At 39.0% G+C, this 17,815-nt stretch overlaps 1 protein-coding gene across 4 annotated transcripts; it reads right to left on the minus strand.

Annotated features, from left to right (window-relative positions):
* Positions 1–434: 434 nt before the first annotated feature.
* On the minus strand, positions 435–16,611 carry LOC103506729 (pyruvate carboxylase, mitochondrial). 4 transcript variants are annotated; one of them, XM_026821713.1, is made up of 12 exons: positions 16,441–16,576; positions 12,661–12,845; positions 11,868–12,051; positions 11,027–11,154; positions 10,431–10,655; positions 9,066–9,229; positions 8,470–8,815; positions 8,001–8,235; positions 7,258–7,308; positions 2,825–3,132; positions 1,487–1,560; positions 435–726 (listed from the first exon to the last, which is right to left on the minus strand). In XM_026821713.1, the coding sequence occupies exons 1-12, from the start codon at positions 16,574–16,576 to the stop codon at positions 450–452; spliced, it is 2,313 nt and encodes a 770-aa protein (XP_026677514.1). In that variant the 3' UTR covers positions 435–449. The 4 variants fall into 4 exon arrangements, with proteins under 4 accessions (XP_026677514.1, XP_026677512.1, XP_026677515.1 ...); XM_026821711.1 differs by lacking the exon at positions 1,487–1,560 and having other exon boundaries at positions 2,751–3,132; positions 16,441–16,611; XM_026821714.1 differs by lacking the exons at positions 1,487–1,560; positions 7,258–7,308 and adding an exon at positions 7,511–7,534 and having other exon boundaries at positions 2,751–3,132.
* Positions 16,612–17,815: the final 1,204 nt, after the last annotated feature.

The raw sequence follows: 17,815 nt of genomic DNA on the forward strand, positions 1-17,815 counted from the left end.
TAGAGACCATCATCTCGGTGTAGGTATGGCTGATAAAAAAGATATCTTTTCTTTATTCTGCCTTCACCATTCGGCTAAAGCTGATGCCGCTGCAACAACTAGTAGCTTGAATACTTTGTGTAGTCTTCTAGCTCTTATTGAATTAGATTTTATGCATTGACAATCGAAGCATTGACATCCAGATCCGAAGTTCCCTACTGTTCTGTTTTCATTTTAAAGTTAAGTTACCAACTAGAGTAAACTGTTTTGTTTAGTTTTTCAAGAGGTAAAGGAATACACATATCATTTGATTCGTTCAGGACAAGCCAATTAAACATGGCGCTAGAGACCATCATCTCGGTGTAAGTATGGCTGATAAAAAAGATCTCTTTTCTTTATTCTGCCTTCACCATTCGGCTAAAGCTGAATCCGCTGCAACAACTTGTAGCTTGAATACTTTGTGTAGTCTTCTAGCTCTTATTTACAGGGGACAGAAGAATTCTCACCTTGATACACAGGACGTGAGTGCCAGCCTTGACCAGTTCATCAGCAAGGTTCTGATAATATTTGAGATCATATTTCTTTTTGCTGGGATCTGAAACGTCTCCAGTGTACGAGATTGCAGCCTCTACCACACCACCTGCCTTGCCTGCAGCTTCCATACCGAGGATAAGGTTGGGCAGGTAGTTGAGAGAGTCAAACACTCTGAACACATCCATACCGACTTGAACGGATAGATCACAGAATCTGAAAAACAAATGTCATTCAAAATAGTAACTACACAAGAGTGTAGGTACTGACTTTCAAATTAACCAAAACTGAATTGTAAGATTTGACAAAAACTTACCATTCTTACCTGCGTTCTTCATTTGAAGGTCCACTAAACACATTATCACAGAGCTACATATCTGACATATCTCATAAAACATTTTGCAAAGTGTATGTTTGCAACTTGCTTTTAATTACGTTCCCGGTTCCCGTAAGACCAAAATGTTTGCAATATTCAATTCAAGTTGCGTCAACCAAAACTGAATTGTAAGATTTGATCCAAACACACTCTAGCGAAATACACAAAAACTTGTGATTAAAATATTATGTACATTTATAACTTCTCACTATTGTTACCTTTCAACCCTTAAATATGTTCTGTACGAAATCTAGGCGCACGGCAGTGCGCCAGGCCAAGTTCTGGCCTGAGCACGCCAGTGTGTATATTACACGAAACATTTCGACGCATTTTTACCCCTATCATAACTCCGTTCTTATAAAACCAAACCACTCTATTCACTTGAATTCGAACGGATCTTACCATTCTTACCTGCGTTCTTCATTTGAAGGTCCACTAAACACATTAACACAGAGCTACATATCTGACATATCTCATAAAACATTTTGCAAAGTGTATGTTTGCAACTTGCTTTTAATTACGTTCCCGGTTCCCGTAAGACCAAAATGTTTGCAATATTCAATTCAAGTTGCACGTGCAACATGAGCAGGCTATACTTACTTGTACACGACATTGTCAGGATAGTTGGTGTAGCCGACAGCGTTGGCTCCTCGCAACAACATCTGGAATGGAATGTTCTGATTGATTTTAACGAAAACATAAATTCCTTTATGTATAAAGAAAGATGTAGGTAAGCCTCTGGTTGATACACAGTAACCATACATATAATACAAAACACATATACAGATAGAATCAAGGATTGATTTTAACGAAAACATAAATTCCTATATGTATAAAGAAAGATGTAGGTAAGCCTCTGGTTGATACACAGTAACCATACATATAATACAAAACACATATACAGATAGAATCAAGAAGGAGACAACAAATGAAGAATGCCGAACAATCTCAAGATGTCGTCGACAACACCCTGTAGACGGAATCATGAAGCGGCCATCTTGTTAATTTCATATGTATATATAAAAAACTAGGCCATTTTTTACCAATAATCTATACATTTAACAAATGTTGATTGATTCTTTGATTTCCGGTTCTTTGCTTTCGTTCAGAATTTTTCTTATTCGAGAGTCAACAATAGATCGTCTCCTTCCAATCTCATGCCAACGCTTGCATCAATGGATTTGACAACTCCCTGGACGGGTGCTTGGACAACCATTTCCATCTTCATGGCAGAGAGTACAACCAGAGCTGCACCCTTCTCCACCTTGTCACCGACTTTCACTCTGATTTCCATCACGGATCCTGGCATGGGAGCACCGACCTGTCCGGGAACACTCTTGGCGGCCTTAGGGTGAATGTGCATTTCCTGCAGAACACAAAAAGGTTGGAAAATCAGTTAGAACTCTTGAGTCCAAGTGTGGAGTTGAGCAAAATCATACATATACAAAAAGCCCACTCCGAGGCTTAAGTGTAGGGGCAAACAGCCCTAAGAGCTTCTAAGAATCGACGAGGAAAACCAACTTTCTCACAACACATTTAGGTTTGGTGGTTTGAGAATAACTTGTACTGTGTTACCATGTAATAACCTCCATATAAACGCTTTCAAAAGAAGACCGTTCTTATAAAACCAAACCACTCTATTCACTTGAATTCGAACGGATCTTACCATTCTTACCTGCGTTCTTCATTTGAAGGTCCACTAAACACATTAACACAGAGCTACATATCTGACATATCTCATAAAACATTTTGCAAAGTGTATGTTTGCAACTTGCTTTTAATTACATTCCCGGTTCCCGTAAGACCAAAATGTTTGCAATATTCAATTCAAGTTGCACGTGCAACATGAGCACGCTATACTTACTTGTACACGACATTGTCAGGATAGTTGGTGTAGCCGACAGCGTTGGCTCCTCGCAACAACATCTGGAATGGAATGTTAGGAATTTGCTTTCTCATCTCTTCTAGACGTTCCCACGGACATTCGTGCAAGAATCTGAGGGCCACATCGAAAGTAGCACCACCCCAGTTCTCCAGAGAGTAGAGATTGTTGAATTTGTGCGCCACGAACGGGGAAATCTTCAACAGATCGTGTGAACGAACTCTGGTTGCCAGGAGAGATTGATGGGCATCTCGGAACGTTGTGTCCATGAGAAGCAGACTTTTGTTCTGACGAACAGCCTTGGCGAATGCTTCGGGTCCTTTGGACTTGAGGATTTGGCGGAAACCTTGGGGTGGTTGAATTTCTGAAATAATAACACACAAATTAATATAATCCTTTGAAAACATGAGCTTTTGGCACTGATTTAACTAACATTAAACATCCTCGAGTGTCAAGTCATAAAATAGTTTCCTCATAATGTTTCCAAATCTCTTACTTGCTCAAAATGGGAAGTGATTAATGCCTGAGCTAAGTATAAACGTACTTCATGCTTTCTTGAACCAAGTTCTGATGGTATAAAGTCCATAATAATTATGTACCTCTCTGTACAATATGCAACTCGAAATGTAAAATTATGCTGGAAATTAATAAAAAAGAAAATGAGAAAAAGGGAAAATAGTACATGCTATATGAATAACCATGCACCAAAACACCACTACAGATCATAATAATTATGTACCTCTCTGTACAATATGCAACTCGAAAATGCATAATTTTACAATGCTGGAAATTAATAAAAAAGAAAATGAGAAAAAGGGAAAATAGTACATGCTATATGAATAACCATGCAACAAAACACCACTACAGATTCAATACAGTCAGTCAAATAAATATGTACATAGTTGTATGTCACCAGTGTTCACAATGTTTAACAGAATATCATGCTTCTAACTTGCCTAACAGACCTAAAATAATAAATAATTAATTAACTCAAAAGAAGATCGATGTACATCCAATTTCACTCTAAAAAAGGCTTTAGTACCTACAGTCTGGACATATCAACTCAAAAGTGCTTTCTTTTACGATCACTTTGGTCAAGCATAGTTCAAATGAGCGTAAACTTCACACCTATTACATATTTTGGTTTTGGAAAAGTTTCTTTACACCCATCAGTTCAAACGATTGACTAGATTGCATGATTATTTATATACCCCATGTTTTTACATTGGTTAGGTGCCTATCTTGTACTTTCCTGCGCTACAACTATTCACCGCTTCCTCGGGTGTGGGAGTAAAGAAACTCACCCTTTGTAAAACTTTGTATTACATTAAGATGCTGTTTCGTAGTTGATGTCTACAAAAATCAAGAGGTTTAAATCACAAGAACTTGCACGAGAATATGAATGCACCGATCGACAACGTCAGTCCAAATAGAGCATTCCAAACTTATACGTAGGTATCTTCATTTCATGAGGTGAGAATTTTATCTGTAGCGGAAATGTTCGTCATTTTAGTTAAAAATTTATAATTAATTCTTCTGGAAATGAAAGATGAGATGAGGAAACAACTTCTTCAACCATATGACTTGGACTTAGTGACCATGACATGAGTCTGGTATACAAGAAGAAGGACCAGATTGCACATGGAACGTCTTCGTTAGATTTAGGGGATCACGTTACTTGCCGCGTGAAGAGAAAATACTTTAATTTATATCAGATTGTCATTTTAGTTAAAAATTTATAATTAATTCTTCTGGAAATGAAAGATGAGATAAGGAAACAACTTTTTCAACCATATGACTTGGACTTAGTGACCATGACATTAGTCTGGTATACAAGAAGAAGGACCAGATTGCATATGGAACGTCTTGCCGCGTGAAGAGAAAATACTTTGAAGGTGTTTGAAAATCAGTAGCGAGCAGTGACGGAATTACATACATTGCATATGGAACGTCTTGCCGCGTGAAGAGAAAATACTTTGAAGGTGTTTGAAAATCAGTAGCGAGCAGTGACGGAATTACATACAGTACAATTAGGTACATTGCTAAATGGAATAATAAGAAAGCATATTTTTATTGATTTTCCGGCTTGAAAGGAGTTCCCGGTCAATTGCTGAAGCAAATTTTAGCCATCTGCAATTTTTGGTGGCACCACCAACTCAGTTGTTTCACAAACTTAGGATAAAAATAAAAGGTACTCACTTCGAACTCTTCACCAACTTTAGGTCCGGTCAAGAAGATTCTGGTGTCCAATTTGTCAACGGGTCCGAATGATTCTCTGAAGGTCAAATAGTCTTCAGTAACTTGAGGGTAGAGGGCAGCACTCATCACATCGCGGTCAGTAGCTTCGGGATGTCTCTCTTGCAGTTCGGTTTTCAATTTTCCAAAGTCGAATGGGGGGAGGGAGGCACCTGGTCTTCCTTCGATTCTGGGCATGTCTTTTAATACCTGGAAAGTTTGAGAATAAGAATTGGAGTTTACTATCGGAACTGTTACACCAAGTTGACATTCCTTAAGGTTTTGTGAGCTTCTGGATGAAATCTGTTTATAGTAAAAGTAAAATACCTGATCCGGCTTATAAGATGCATGTTGTACTTACTTCCGGAACTGTTACACCAAGTTGACATTCCGTAAGGTTTTGTGAGCTTCTGGATGAAATCTGTTTATAGTAAAAGTAAAATACCTGATCCGGCTTATAAGATGCATGTTGTACTTACTTTGGAACGAAGTGGTTCAGGGAATCCTTGGTAGGGTGTACCGATAGCTCCTTGAAGGAATTCGACAACAGACTTGGGGAAACTCAGTTCTTCGGCTCTTGCCAATACTTCCTCACTAGTCAGCTTGTTTTGTACCATGAATTGTGCGAAGTCTCCGACAACCTTGGACGATGGGGTGACCTTAATGATGTCTCCAAGCAACAGATTGGCCTCTCTGTAAGCTTTCTTGACATCTTCGAAGAATTCTCCCAGACCCAGTGAGTACGCTTGGAATTGCAAGTTGGTGTATTGTCCTCCGGGAATTTCGTTCAAGTATACATCAGCGTTACCTGACTTCATGGTGGTGGTACATTCGAATGGTGCGTATAACTGACGAGTCTGTTCCCAGTAGGCACTGTACGCGGAGATGTCTTTCAGATCAAGGCCTGAAATAAATAGATCAATCCAAGTTAGTTATTTAAATATTCATCTCATAGCGAAGGTTAACCAAACTATGGGACATATTATCTGAATGATTGACAGTATGAATCAAAAGATCTACCTCGAATAATACTCACAGGGTAATTCTTCTTTTGGGGGGAAAAATCTCGTTTAACTTGAATAACACATTTTTAGCGATGTGTAACTTATCCAAGTCTGAGTACTCACCAGTGTCAATGTCTGAGCCTTGGAGGGAAGCAACCACGGCTCCCATGGAAGGTTGAGAGGTCATTCCAGACATGGAATCTACTGCAACATCCACCACATCAGCTCCAGCCTCCGCGCAGGCAATCATGGAGGCAACTCCAGCACCAGAAGTGTCATGGGTGTGAATATGGATGGGAATATCAGGGTGCTTCTCTCGGATAGCTCCAATGAGGAGCTTGGCGGCACGCGGCTTGAGTAGACCAGCCATGTCCTACAAGCAGAATTAGATTTCTACATTAAGAAGCTGTTTCGTAGTTGATGTCTACAAAAATCAAGAGGTTTAAATCACAAGAACTTGCACGAGAATATGAATGCACCGATCGACAACGTCACAAATTTTCACACAACATTGCACATTTTGTCTTCTATCGACTTACCATACTTGAGTTGAAAATTCTGTCACCCTGATTTAGAGCCAAATAAGTTCTGCCTAGGCTACTCCTATAGGGTGTCTATTAATAGAACGAAAATATTTATTAATATTCTACACAAGACACCCAGATAGGTAGTTACTTAATTATAGGGAATGAATTAAAGTTTGACTGCATGTAAAACGAGACGAAAAGGAACATTGAGATCTAAAAAAGGACCAAAGTAAGAAAGTAATAAACATGAAAGAAAGTGATAAACTAATTTGAAAAGATAACTCAAACTCAGCACCCTACTAATCCCGCTTTCAAAAAATTTAATTGCTTGGAGACTATCGTCAATCAACGATTGGATTCTTAAAATTAGTTGCAAAAGTTCAAGTCTCGAATTCGTGAACCCAGATAACTTTATCTGTGCAATTCTTACAGCTACAAACATTTAAACTAACTAATATCTTATTGAACATGTAACGTTAAGGGTGGAAATTTATGTGATTTTAACTTGAGTGTAGGTAAATGATCGAGATTATTTGTTTATTTTTAAAGATCCAGAAGTAATCTTCAGTATTTACTTTCAGTATCCCCCGTTTTCGTTATTTTCATGGGATATTTTCGGTCTCAAATAGTTTTTCGTTCGGAATCAAGTTAAAATCTCATAGATCTGTCTCGTATGTTATACTAGGAAATTATTAGGGTATGTTTCGAGAGAAATATACTCACGTTGATGTTCAAGATCCCCAGCCGCATTTCTGACGGGAGGCGCGTTGTAATCTAGATCACAAGGCGAAACAAAATATTTGAAAATACATGGAAAAGAGAAGGCAATCTAATATACACAATCAATACAAAATATAAAGTCACCTTGTGTACGAGTGTAGTGCAGATAAAATGGAAAACAACTACAGAGCAATATGCAACTGTGCAGAAATCTACATAAAAACAACACACGAAATATTTACAAAACTGTACGTACTATGTAAGGGACCTTTTTCACGCTCTATTCAAAACAAATGAATGCAAAAGGAAAAATGCAACAATATTACTTCAACGAAATCTTGATATTGATAAAAAATCTTTCAAACTCCATGTTACCCAATAATATGATTTTCGTTTGTACATGAAATGAGAAATATTTACAATGAGGATGTCAAAGCCCTTTTCCGAATTTTAGTCAGCACAGACACATGAAAGTTCATTCACCTGTACTAAAACTTAATTTTCCCTCTAAAGACGATTGTGGGGCTTCGTAGAGAGAGAAGTTAGAGGTTGAGATGATCCTGGATGTCCAGGTATCCGGATAGTAAATTATGTATTAAGAAATAATAGGTACGCCACGACCAATCAATCAACCCATGCTATATGATCTGATTATATGAAACAATGATCAGATATATGAAACCTATGTCCATCACTCGAATATCACTTATACCGTGATAAATGCACAAAAGTATTGATCAGCTTACCCAATGGGATTTCAGGAACAGGTGGAGTAACTTCCGCTGGTAGCAAAGGGGTTGCCAAAGGAGTCGAAGGTCCATTTACCAAAACAGTTCCCAAGTAGTTCAGCAATTTTTGAGCACGATTCTTAGTAGGTTGCAAAGTAAAGAGTTGAGGATTTTCATCGATAAAGTAGGTATCTACGGCACCATTCACGAATTTTTGGTTGGTTAGAACGTTGAGCAAGAATGGGATGTTAGTCTGAAAGGAAAAAACATGGTCAAGATAGTATAAACCACTGGAAATCCCAAGGTGGAAAATGCAGGATTTATTCAAAGGCATTACAATTTTATTCACGAAATACTGTCAAATAGCATTTGATGTAGGGGCGGCATGGGATCTCCACATCCATCGTCTATGTGCCGTCGTCAGAGTGAACTGAATTGAGTTAAGTTTCATTCTAATAGTAAATATGTAGGTACTAGCAGTTCTCACCTTTACACCTCGGACTCTGAACTCTCGCAGAGCTCTGTTCATCTTGGCGCAAGAAGATTGAAGATCAGCAGCATGTGCGATGACCTTGACTAGTAGAGAATCATAATAAGGTGAGATGATGGCTCCGGCGAATGCAGAAGCACCATCAAGACGAATACCCATACCCTCTCCACTTCTAAACACCTCAATTCTGCCAGTGTCTGGCTGGAAGTTCTTGGCAGGATCTTCTGTGGTCACACGACATTGGATGGCGAAACCTTGAGGGGAAATCTTCTCCTGTGTTAGTCCTAATTCTGGCAGGGTCATACCTTCGGCGACTCTGATTTGTGATTGCACCAAGTCAACTCTGAAACGATAGAAAACCAAGCATGCTTTCCGTCAACGAATTTGTTTAATTGCGATAGTGCTTTACAACCAACATAAATGTTACTGGCAGGAATTGGGTAATATAAAGCTGGTTTTAGACGACATGCTTTCGAGCATTTACACACAAAGTATATTCGCAAGTCAAGGAGTGAAGCCCGTTCAACCAAGTCGATTTTCCAGGGATCGAACCCGTGACTTCTAGCTTCTGCCTGAATGGTACATTGACTCACCCGGTGATTTCTTCAGTGACCGTGTGCTCCACTTGCAATCTAGCATTGACCTCAATGAAATAGAATTGACCACTTTCATCACAAAGGAATTCTACAGTACCGGCATTGGAATAGCCCACGTGCTTGGCGAGTTTTACAGCTAAATCAGTCATTTTGTTTCTCACCTAGAAAAAGAAGAGAAAAATAGTTCGATATAGGCTGAGCATGGTTCAACGTGGCAGTGCTGTGAACATAATTCCACCATTACCTACCGTTATTGAGGAGCAGCTGAACAAAATAGGTACATAATTGTTTAATTATTTGTTATTAAAGACTTTAATCGACTATAAGACATATAGAGATAGACATAATTTTATTATACATAGATATGTTTCCCTGTAGGTACTCAGCTACAGTTTTACATTCGATTCGTCCGACCACTATAGCAAATCCAGCAAGAGACAACAGCGTATGTCAACAATGTCATCTCTGGTTGGACCTAGTATAGGACAGTGTGATACGCACAGGCTTAGGCTTTGTTAATAAACAATATATTTAAATTATATTCTGTATAATAATGTTATATAGATATGTACATCGCATTGACCCACATTGATAAAATTCATTAACCCTAGATATTATATGACTTGGTCTGCGTAAACCCCACTGGAGCGATGAGCTGGGCACGAAATCCTCCAATTAATTCATTTAAGCTAATTGATCCATTATTACAGAAATTACTCAGGACAATAAAATATTCCTGTTCGCGACTGGAATTCACATATTACCAGTTTTGTTATGGGAAAAATCTTTAACCAGCTGAGTTGCAAGGTTAACAAGTAGGGGTTTGCTGAGTAACATGTGAGTAGAGCGGATTTATAGAGTATTGGGTTAGTGTTCGTACTGTACGTTATTTGATAATATTAGGTTACAAAATCCATGTCACGTATCGAAATACGTGACATTTTCGAGTTCCCATTATTATTTATTTTACGTAAAATGTGTGAAAATTCCTGGAGTGGCTATGACTAGGAAATCCTATTTATTTGAAGAAATTAATTTGTTTAAACAAATTTCAATGTCTCTACTAAATTTCATGTCAGTACGGGGGCTTAAACCCGAGCCTCCGGATCCTTGTTATATAGGTACCGAATCCGAAAAGGTTAATTTCCATTATTTCAGAAGTTCGTTCCCTAATTAACTAATCTTAAAAGAAGAGCTCGGTACACAACAAGCCCACTCTGAGACTTAGGTGTAGCCCAAATATGCCCAAAAGATGGGTCAAGCTTATACGAATAAAATATAAGAAAAGTTTTTCAGTTGGTTTCCAAGTATATACCTACCCACGCTCAAGTTTTGGGCCATCGCATCGGATTAGTTACTCACATTAATATCTAGATGAGGGGCGGGGGCAATTTCGACGACCTTCTGATGCCGCCTCTGGACTGAACAGTCTCTCTCATATAAATGCACCACGTTGCCAGCCTTGTCTCCCAATAGTTGCACTTCGATGTGACGAGGTCTCTCGATGAATTTCTCAATAAACATGGCACCATTACCGAACGCAGCCTTGGCTTCGGATGAAGCTCGCTGGAAGTTTTCTTCAACATCCTGGAACGAAAAAGGGGATGTTACGAGTTCGTCTTCTTTATCCTGTCTGGATGAATTTGAAATGTCTCTTTACAGGTGTTTGTAATTAATAGAAAGGAAACCTACCTATATTATTACGGTACGTAAAGTTGTAAAAGAAAATCTACATATAGGTACAACCAATTCTGTGAAGGTGTTCTACCAAACAATTGTGCCCTATTAAAATCTGGAACTCATCAAAAAAGTAAGTTTTGCAGATCGCGGAAGATGTCAAATATTTTCAGTTTAGGTACCTACATGCTGAGACATAGGACAACTCCGATTTAGCCCGCAGACTATAACTTTCCTCACCCATCCAGATACCAGCCAGGCTCAACGTTGCGTTCACTTACCTCCATTTTTCTGACGACTCTCATTCCTCTGCCTCCGCCACCGTAAGCAGCTTTGAAAATAACAGGAAGTCCATATTTCAAGCAGAACTCCATAGCTTCCTCTGTTGTAGTGATAGGACCGGGAGTACCTGGAATAATAAATTACAGGAATATTAATAATATTGTATTGTAAACTATCCCGTCTGGGATTTTGAATAAATAAATCTAATTATGTTATATGAGAGGGACTTTTTCAATTGCTAAGATTATGTTGGGGTTTTATGGTGCTGGGATTTCAGCCAGTTTTCTAATTGCCCTCACGAAGCTTAGTGCTTCCCAGAACAGTCTGCACTTAATGTCCGAGATGAACACTAGGTTACTTACACTCCAGTGATCCTTTGGAAACGGGAACTGGTTCATTCGATATGTTACAGCTCCTGGATTGTTAATTTGTAAATTCTTAGGTACATTAAAATGAAATGTGTGAAGTCCAGTATTTAGGCTTAGGGGTATTGCACTCCTGAAATTCTTCGTTAACACATTGAGTGCCGCGTTCGGCACCCTTTTGTAAGGCAGACTCCCTTAATCTTTGGGGTAGATATCGGAGCAATTTACACTCCAGTGATCCTTTGGAAACGGGAACTGGTTCATTCGATGTGTTACAGCTCCTAGATTGTTAATTTGTAAATTCTTAGGTACATTAAAATGAAATGTGCGAAGTCCAGTATTTAGGGGTATTGCACTCCTAAAATTCTTCGTTAACACATTGAGTGCCGCGTTCGGCACCCTTTTGTAAGGCAGACTCCCTTAATCTTTGGGGTAGATATCGGAGCAATAGCCTTGGCTGATTGTCAGGACTTACCAGGTACAATAGGAACTCCGGAATCAATAGCGGCTTGTCGGGCTGCCACTTTGTCTCCCATCTGTTGTACGACGTATGGGCTGGGACCAATGAAACGAATGCCAGCATCAAGTACAGCTTGTGCGAAATCTGATCTCTCTGACAGGAAACCGTATCCTGGATGAATGGCGTCGACATCATTTTCCTGGAAAAGTAACAGGAGATTAGCTTCACCATGAAAATAAATTTTGAGTATTGAATATTTATTTATTTCGACTTATTTATTTGGCCGATGAAACCCCAACCTTACATATTTCTTTTTCTGTTCTCGGAGAGACTTTTTTCAAAGAATGTGGGATTAATAGTCAGATAGGTAAATGGACATCTAAAGCAGACAAAAAAACGCAAATCTCCAATTCTTCGGAACGGCCTAAATGCAGTTTTTCTCTGCTTCCCCTTCTCCTCAAGAAACTACACGAGCGCTCAAAATTTCACGTCCAAGATTGTGGGATTTTTTTACTGCACTCATAAAAAAGAAAAGAAAAGATGATGATAAATATCAAGTTTTCTCAAACTATCCATCACTTAATTTTTCTTGGCAAGACAATGCGTTTCATGAATATCACCATTCAACTTTTTTTTTCGTTGATTCGTAGAAGCTTAACCCATCCTCTAGAGCTGTTTGTCCCTACACTTAAGCCTTGGAGTGGGCTTTTTGTGTATGGCAGGTATGGCTATTCAACTTACTTTAATGAGAGATATTTACAGAGGGAAACTATAAAAATCAGAGTCCTTGTCCTAAATTTCAACTTACTTTGGCAACCCTAATAATCTCTGGAATATTCAAGTAGGCCTCCACAGGGGGAAGGCCCTTGCCTACTAGGTAGGACTCGTCGGCTTTCTGTCTGTGCATGTGCATTTTGTCCTGCTCTGAGTAGATGGCCACTGATTTGATGCCCAACTCATTGCAAGCTCGGAAGACACGGATTGCGATTTCACCTGAAAATAATAATAATAAAAAATAAAAATAAACTCGAAGAGGTTTGATCAATGGAACTGTAACTGCTAAGGTCTTATCGTCCCGTAATCGAAGGAAGACAGGATAGAAGAAAGCCAGCCTTTCCGAGAACGAACATTATCCGTTCAGGATAAAATCAGCCCCGGGCAGGAATCGAACCCAAGGTCTAGCCCTCTCAAGGTAAGATCGGCCATTAGTGTGTACAAATACTCAAATTATATCCAGGGCAAAATTCCATATCTCGGCTTGGGAGTGAACTCGCGCCCTCCTGTTTACCAGGCGTGGGTCTTGACCACTACACCACCGAGGTATTTACATGAAATAATGTCGAGTTTTTCATAGCTTCTTGATAAGATGACCTGATGACTCAACATTGTGAAGATCAATACATTATTCATATTTAATGATCGATATACGCATTCACGTTAAAACCTAAAAAAATCCAAACCAACCTCAGTGGTGTAGTGGTTAGCGCGGTGGACTTCGGATCTGGAGGTTGGTGGTTCGAGTCCAAGTCGAGTCATAAAATTTAGCGTAGTGCATTATAAGCAGGGAACGACATTTGTGACAAGCATTTATGCTTAACACAATTAAAATTCCTTCCTTTTTTTTACCTAAAAAAATCCTTGTTTACTAATCTACTAATGAATGCACCTAGTACGAGAACTGCTGAAGGTTTTTATTAACTGGAATAAAGTCAGAGTCTTCTTTCAAATCGACTGATGCATCCCTTTTGGTGACTTTTAAATAGGTAGCACCTTCCTTTTTTTACCTAAAAAAATCCTTGTTTACTAATCTACTAATGAATGCACCTAGTACGAGAACGGCTGAAGGTTTTTATTAACTGGAATAAAGTCAGAGTCTTCTTTCAAATCGACTGATGCATCCCTTTTGGTGACTTTTAAATAGGTAGCTATAAGAAAGAGTCAACCAGCAGCACATAGAATGAAAAGACGGTCATCCATCCAGATGCCAACAACTCACGTTGCTTAGCTTTTGTGTCCGATTATGAATCACGAGTGTGTCTGCTCCGCTAGTTGACAGGCATGTGCATGTCATGCATGCCAACCATGTAACGGTTATACATGCTCATTTACTCATGCATGTATAACCGTTTGTGGCCGGCCTTAGGAAATGAAGATTTAATAACATCCAAGACACCTTCGCTTAGATATTTCTTTGGTAGAAATGGCACCTGCTTATTTGAATTTTGTGACCTCTCATCCTAAACGTCACTGTTACGTCATCGTTTGAGGTCCCCCGGTGTGACTCTGTGACGTGATGAGATTGAAACTGATAATAGAAATATGTACAGAACGTTCCACCTTGTCACAGTTTTATGGTTACTGGGTCATAGAACTGGCAATATTTCTTCTCGCAGACGATCAATTAATGCTGTCAATAGTCTGAGCTCAGGGGTATTGTCTAGTCCTCTATTAGTGGTTTCACTCTTGACTTGAATGAATTTCAGTGTTCACATTTTTTAGCTGGATTCCCAAGGTGAGCTATTTTTAATGGACCCTCGTTTTTCTTCTGAAGCGAAGAAGGGTAAAAGCTTTAAGAGTGACGAAAAAATAATGTACCTATAGGTATGTCAAGTATGTAGGGATAGTATTAAGAATTCTCTGTCGCTATTGATAACACCACGTGCCAAGAAATTTCGACGTCACACAACTCTACGTCACAAAAGTAGATACTACGTCACAGAGATGGATGAGTTTTAGTAGGCCTATTAACCATCTTGATAAGTTATCGATAAGTGATGATTAGTGATTCATTATTTGGAAAGACTGTGATATCCCCATGCCCCGAGCGCGGGGCTCGAATACTAACCCATAAGCGCCCAGTGGTATAAGAAACACTCTCGAGTCGCTAGAATGTCAATGTCGAACTACTGGAAATTGATTTCGCTATCTGGAGATATCGCCATGTGGTTCCACTTTCGACAGTTCCTTTCAAGAGTTCGAGTTTTTCCTCAAGTAATTTACTTCGAACACACAATTTTATGAACGGAAACTCTCTCAAGTCAGATTGATGTCTGCCATTTACGCCGAGACCGTTTTTGAGACTGCGGTCTCAAAGACAGTATGACAGAGCTAGGTCTCAAGCTCAAGCTAGGTCTCAAGCTCAAGCTAGGTCTCAAGCTAGGCCCCCACACAAGTTAAGACAGTTCCTTTCAAGAGAGCGCAAGTTTTTCCTCAATAATTTACTTAGAACACACCATTGTATGAATAAAATTTCTCGCTCTCAAAGTCAAATTGATGCCACGGTGAGACCGCCTGACAGACCGTGATCTCATAGACCTAGGTATCGAGATTTTTCCGCCACACGTTAAGACGGTATGACTTAGGACCTAGGTCTGTGAGATCGCGGTCTGTCAGGCGGTCTCAGATAGGGAAGTTTTACCCCCTGGACAACAGTTTCACGTTGATTGAGGTTCTGTGCAAGCGGAGATTCATAAAGCGGAGAAGACATCCGAAAACATATTTGTGTAGAGTTAACATGAGCCTTTAGACCTGGGTCGAGTGGATTGGAACACATCACATGCCTTCAGGCACACTCCATTTGCAGATAGGAAAGTTTTACCCCCTGGACAACAGTTTCACGTTACAACAAACCTTTAGAATTAGCTAGGTAGTTATAATCCAGTTTCACGTTGATTGAGATTCTGTGCAAGCGGAGATTCATAAAGCGGAGAAGACATCCGAAAATGGAGTAACATATTTGTGTAGAGTTAACATGAGCCTTTAGACCTGGGTCGAGTGGATTGGAACACATCACATGCCTTCAGGCACACTCCATTTGAGATGAGTTTTAGTAGGCCTATTGACAATCTTGATAAGTTATCGATAAGTGATTAGATTAGTGATTCATTATTTGGAAAGACTGTGATATCCCCATGCCCCGAGCGCGGGGCTCGAATACTAACCCATAAGCGCCCAGTGGTACCATATTATGTTACCAGCTACAAAGTGGGCATATCTCAGCAAGGGTGGTAGTTTTAACTTGGATATTTTTTTACAAAAAGATCTACACATTCTAAACAATATTTGCAATATGAAATTCTACATATCACAAGAAAATTTGAAGAAGGAGAAGAAACTCAGCTCTTAATAGTCTGAGAAGATTACTCAGATATAACTTTGAGACCTGGATAGGTTCAGACTTCACAGTTAAGTCTACCGTGCTTAAAAGAATTTCATGGAATTGGATTGATGCCTAGTTGCATGTCTGGAATGCAGATTATGTAACCATGTTTTCTTTCTGACTAACCTCCGTAGAGTCTATAATACCAGAATGGCTTAGAAGTACCACAGTACCATTGCATCACACTCCACAGTGGCTTAGGAGTCAGGAGACTTAAGACTGCGTTTTACGCAGTCGGAGTTGGCTTCAATTCTGGATTGAACTGGGTAGTATAGCTTAATCCTAGTCTGATCAGACAAGGTTCTTTTTCGGAAAGGCTGTCTATCTCCTATTTTGTTTTCCTTTTCTCTTCGATTTATTTTCGGAACGACAAGACCTCCGTTCTTCTTTGTTTTTTATCATTCATTTTTATTTTATTTTTTAACTCACCTCTGTTGGCAACGAGAACACTTCTGATTGGCTTATATTCTACTTTGGTTGCATAGGATTGTCTGGCCAGTGACCAGGAGATGAATTGTTTCTTGAACTGTGTCCGCACAGACTGAGTCACTCTGCTTGAATTCATCTTGCTCGGGTGGTTGCTTCACTTAATGGATAAACCTGGAACCAGACCGACACCAAATGGTTAGTTGATCAGCAGACCGTATAGTTAGGGTAAAATTCGGGCATGTGCCATATTTAGTAAACCAAACCTTGGAGACTCGACCTTAAAGTTTCCCCTACTTTTTAAAGATCCCTCTAGTATAGTATCCATAGATCGTAGATAAAGTATTGGGTAAGTACTTATGGAAAATGTAGTAAAAAAAAAATCCGACTTTAAAAATTAACAAATACCTTTAACTAGAATAAAGCTCGAGTCTTAGATTAATCAACACCAAAATTATCACGTTTCGAAGTACCTTAGTAACAGATAATTAAGTTTTGATCCGTTTAGCTGTCACTTTTCGAGTTTTTAAGGCACTCTTTTCTAGGTATACCTAGTAAGGTACCTAAAAAAGCTGTGGATGTCACAAATTTTGCCTTCGAACTGAAGCCGGTGAATAGGATTTGTTTAAATTTACACTGGCAGTAAGTATACTTACCTATTTACCTATAGATACGTAATTTTATACAGTTAGATGAGTAGAATATACATTAGACAAGGTGTTTTTGTTTTCTAATCTAGGCTATTCCAGAAAAACACGAACACTACCGCCTTGTGTTTTTTTTTCCAAATGGAATCGTACGTTTTTAATCAATGTATGTATTGATGTATTTGCGGCTACTTCAATTCCTGAATCAATAGCCAGGTTCAGAGTACAGTTTTCGAGTTATCAATTCATGCAACTACAGGATCAAGCCTATTGGAATGCGGCGGTTCTATAAATATACATGGCTGATTCCGAGTTGACTTATGAATTTTGAACCCATCACTCAATGCACCTCGTACAAGGCCGAACGAAATTCTGGTGCTCGAAATTTCAAAATACTATCTTCGGAAATTTACAACCAAGTTATATTTATTTTATTGACGCCCCACAAAGTAGCCCAGTTATACGAGTATTTACCTATTCTTCAAAATAATTTTTGGGTATCTTCTTAACACCAAGTTGAATTTATTTTGTTACATCTTGTTGATATGGATCATACGGATAATATACTCGCATTAGGACTGAAAATACCTATATTACGAGTAGGTAGGTAACACCTAATAGTCCTAATACCTATATGTTTATGGCTTTCTCTTTGTCAACTACTCAAAATACCTCTGTAGAATACCTAATATTCCCAGTATGAAATCGTAAATATGGAACAAAAGGCTTCC

Source organism: Diaphorina citri, unplaced genomic scaffold, assembly GCF_000475195.1.
Source record: "Diaphorina citri unplaced genomic scaffold, Diaci psyllid genome assembly version 1.1 scaffold257, whole genome shotgun sequence".
NCBI classification, from domain to species: Eukaryota; Metazoa; Arthropoda; class Insecta; order Hemiptera; family Psyllidae; genus Diaphorina; species Diaphorina citri.

Excerpts from the sequence above, each read along its gene's own strand:
- LOC103506729 (XM_026821711.1), bottom strand. The coding sequence starts at position 16,576 with ATGAATTCAAGCAGAGTGACTCAGTCTGTGCGGACACAGTTCAAGAAA. Across the intron at positions 11,155-11,867 it reads CGGAGTTCCTATTGTACCTG|GTACTCCCGGTCCTATCACT; the intron begins GTAAGTCCTGAC and ends TTATTATTCCAG. Across the intron at positions 9,230-10,430 it reads CCCCTCATCTAGATATTAAT|GTGAGAAACAAAATGACTGA; the intron begins GTGAGTAACTAA and ends TTCTTTTTCTAG.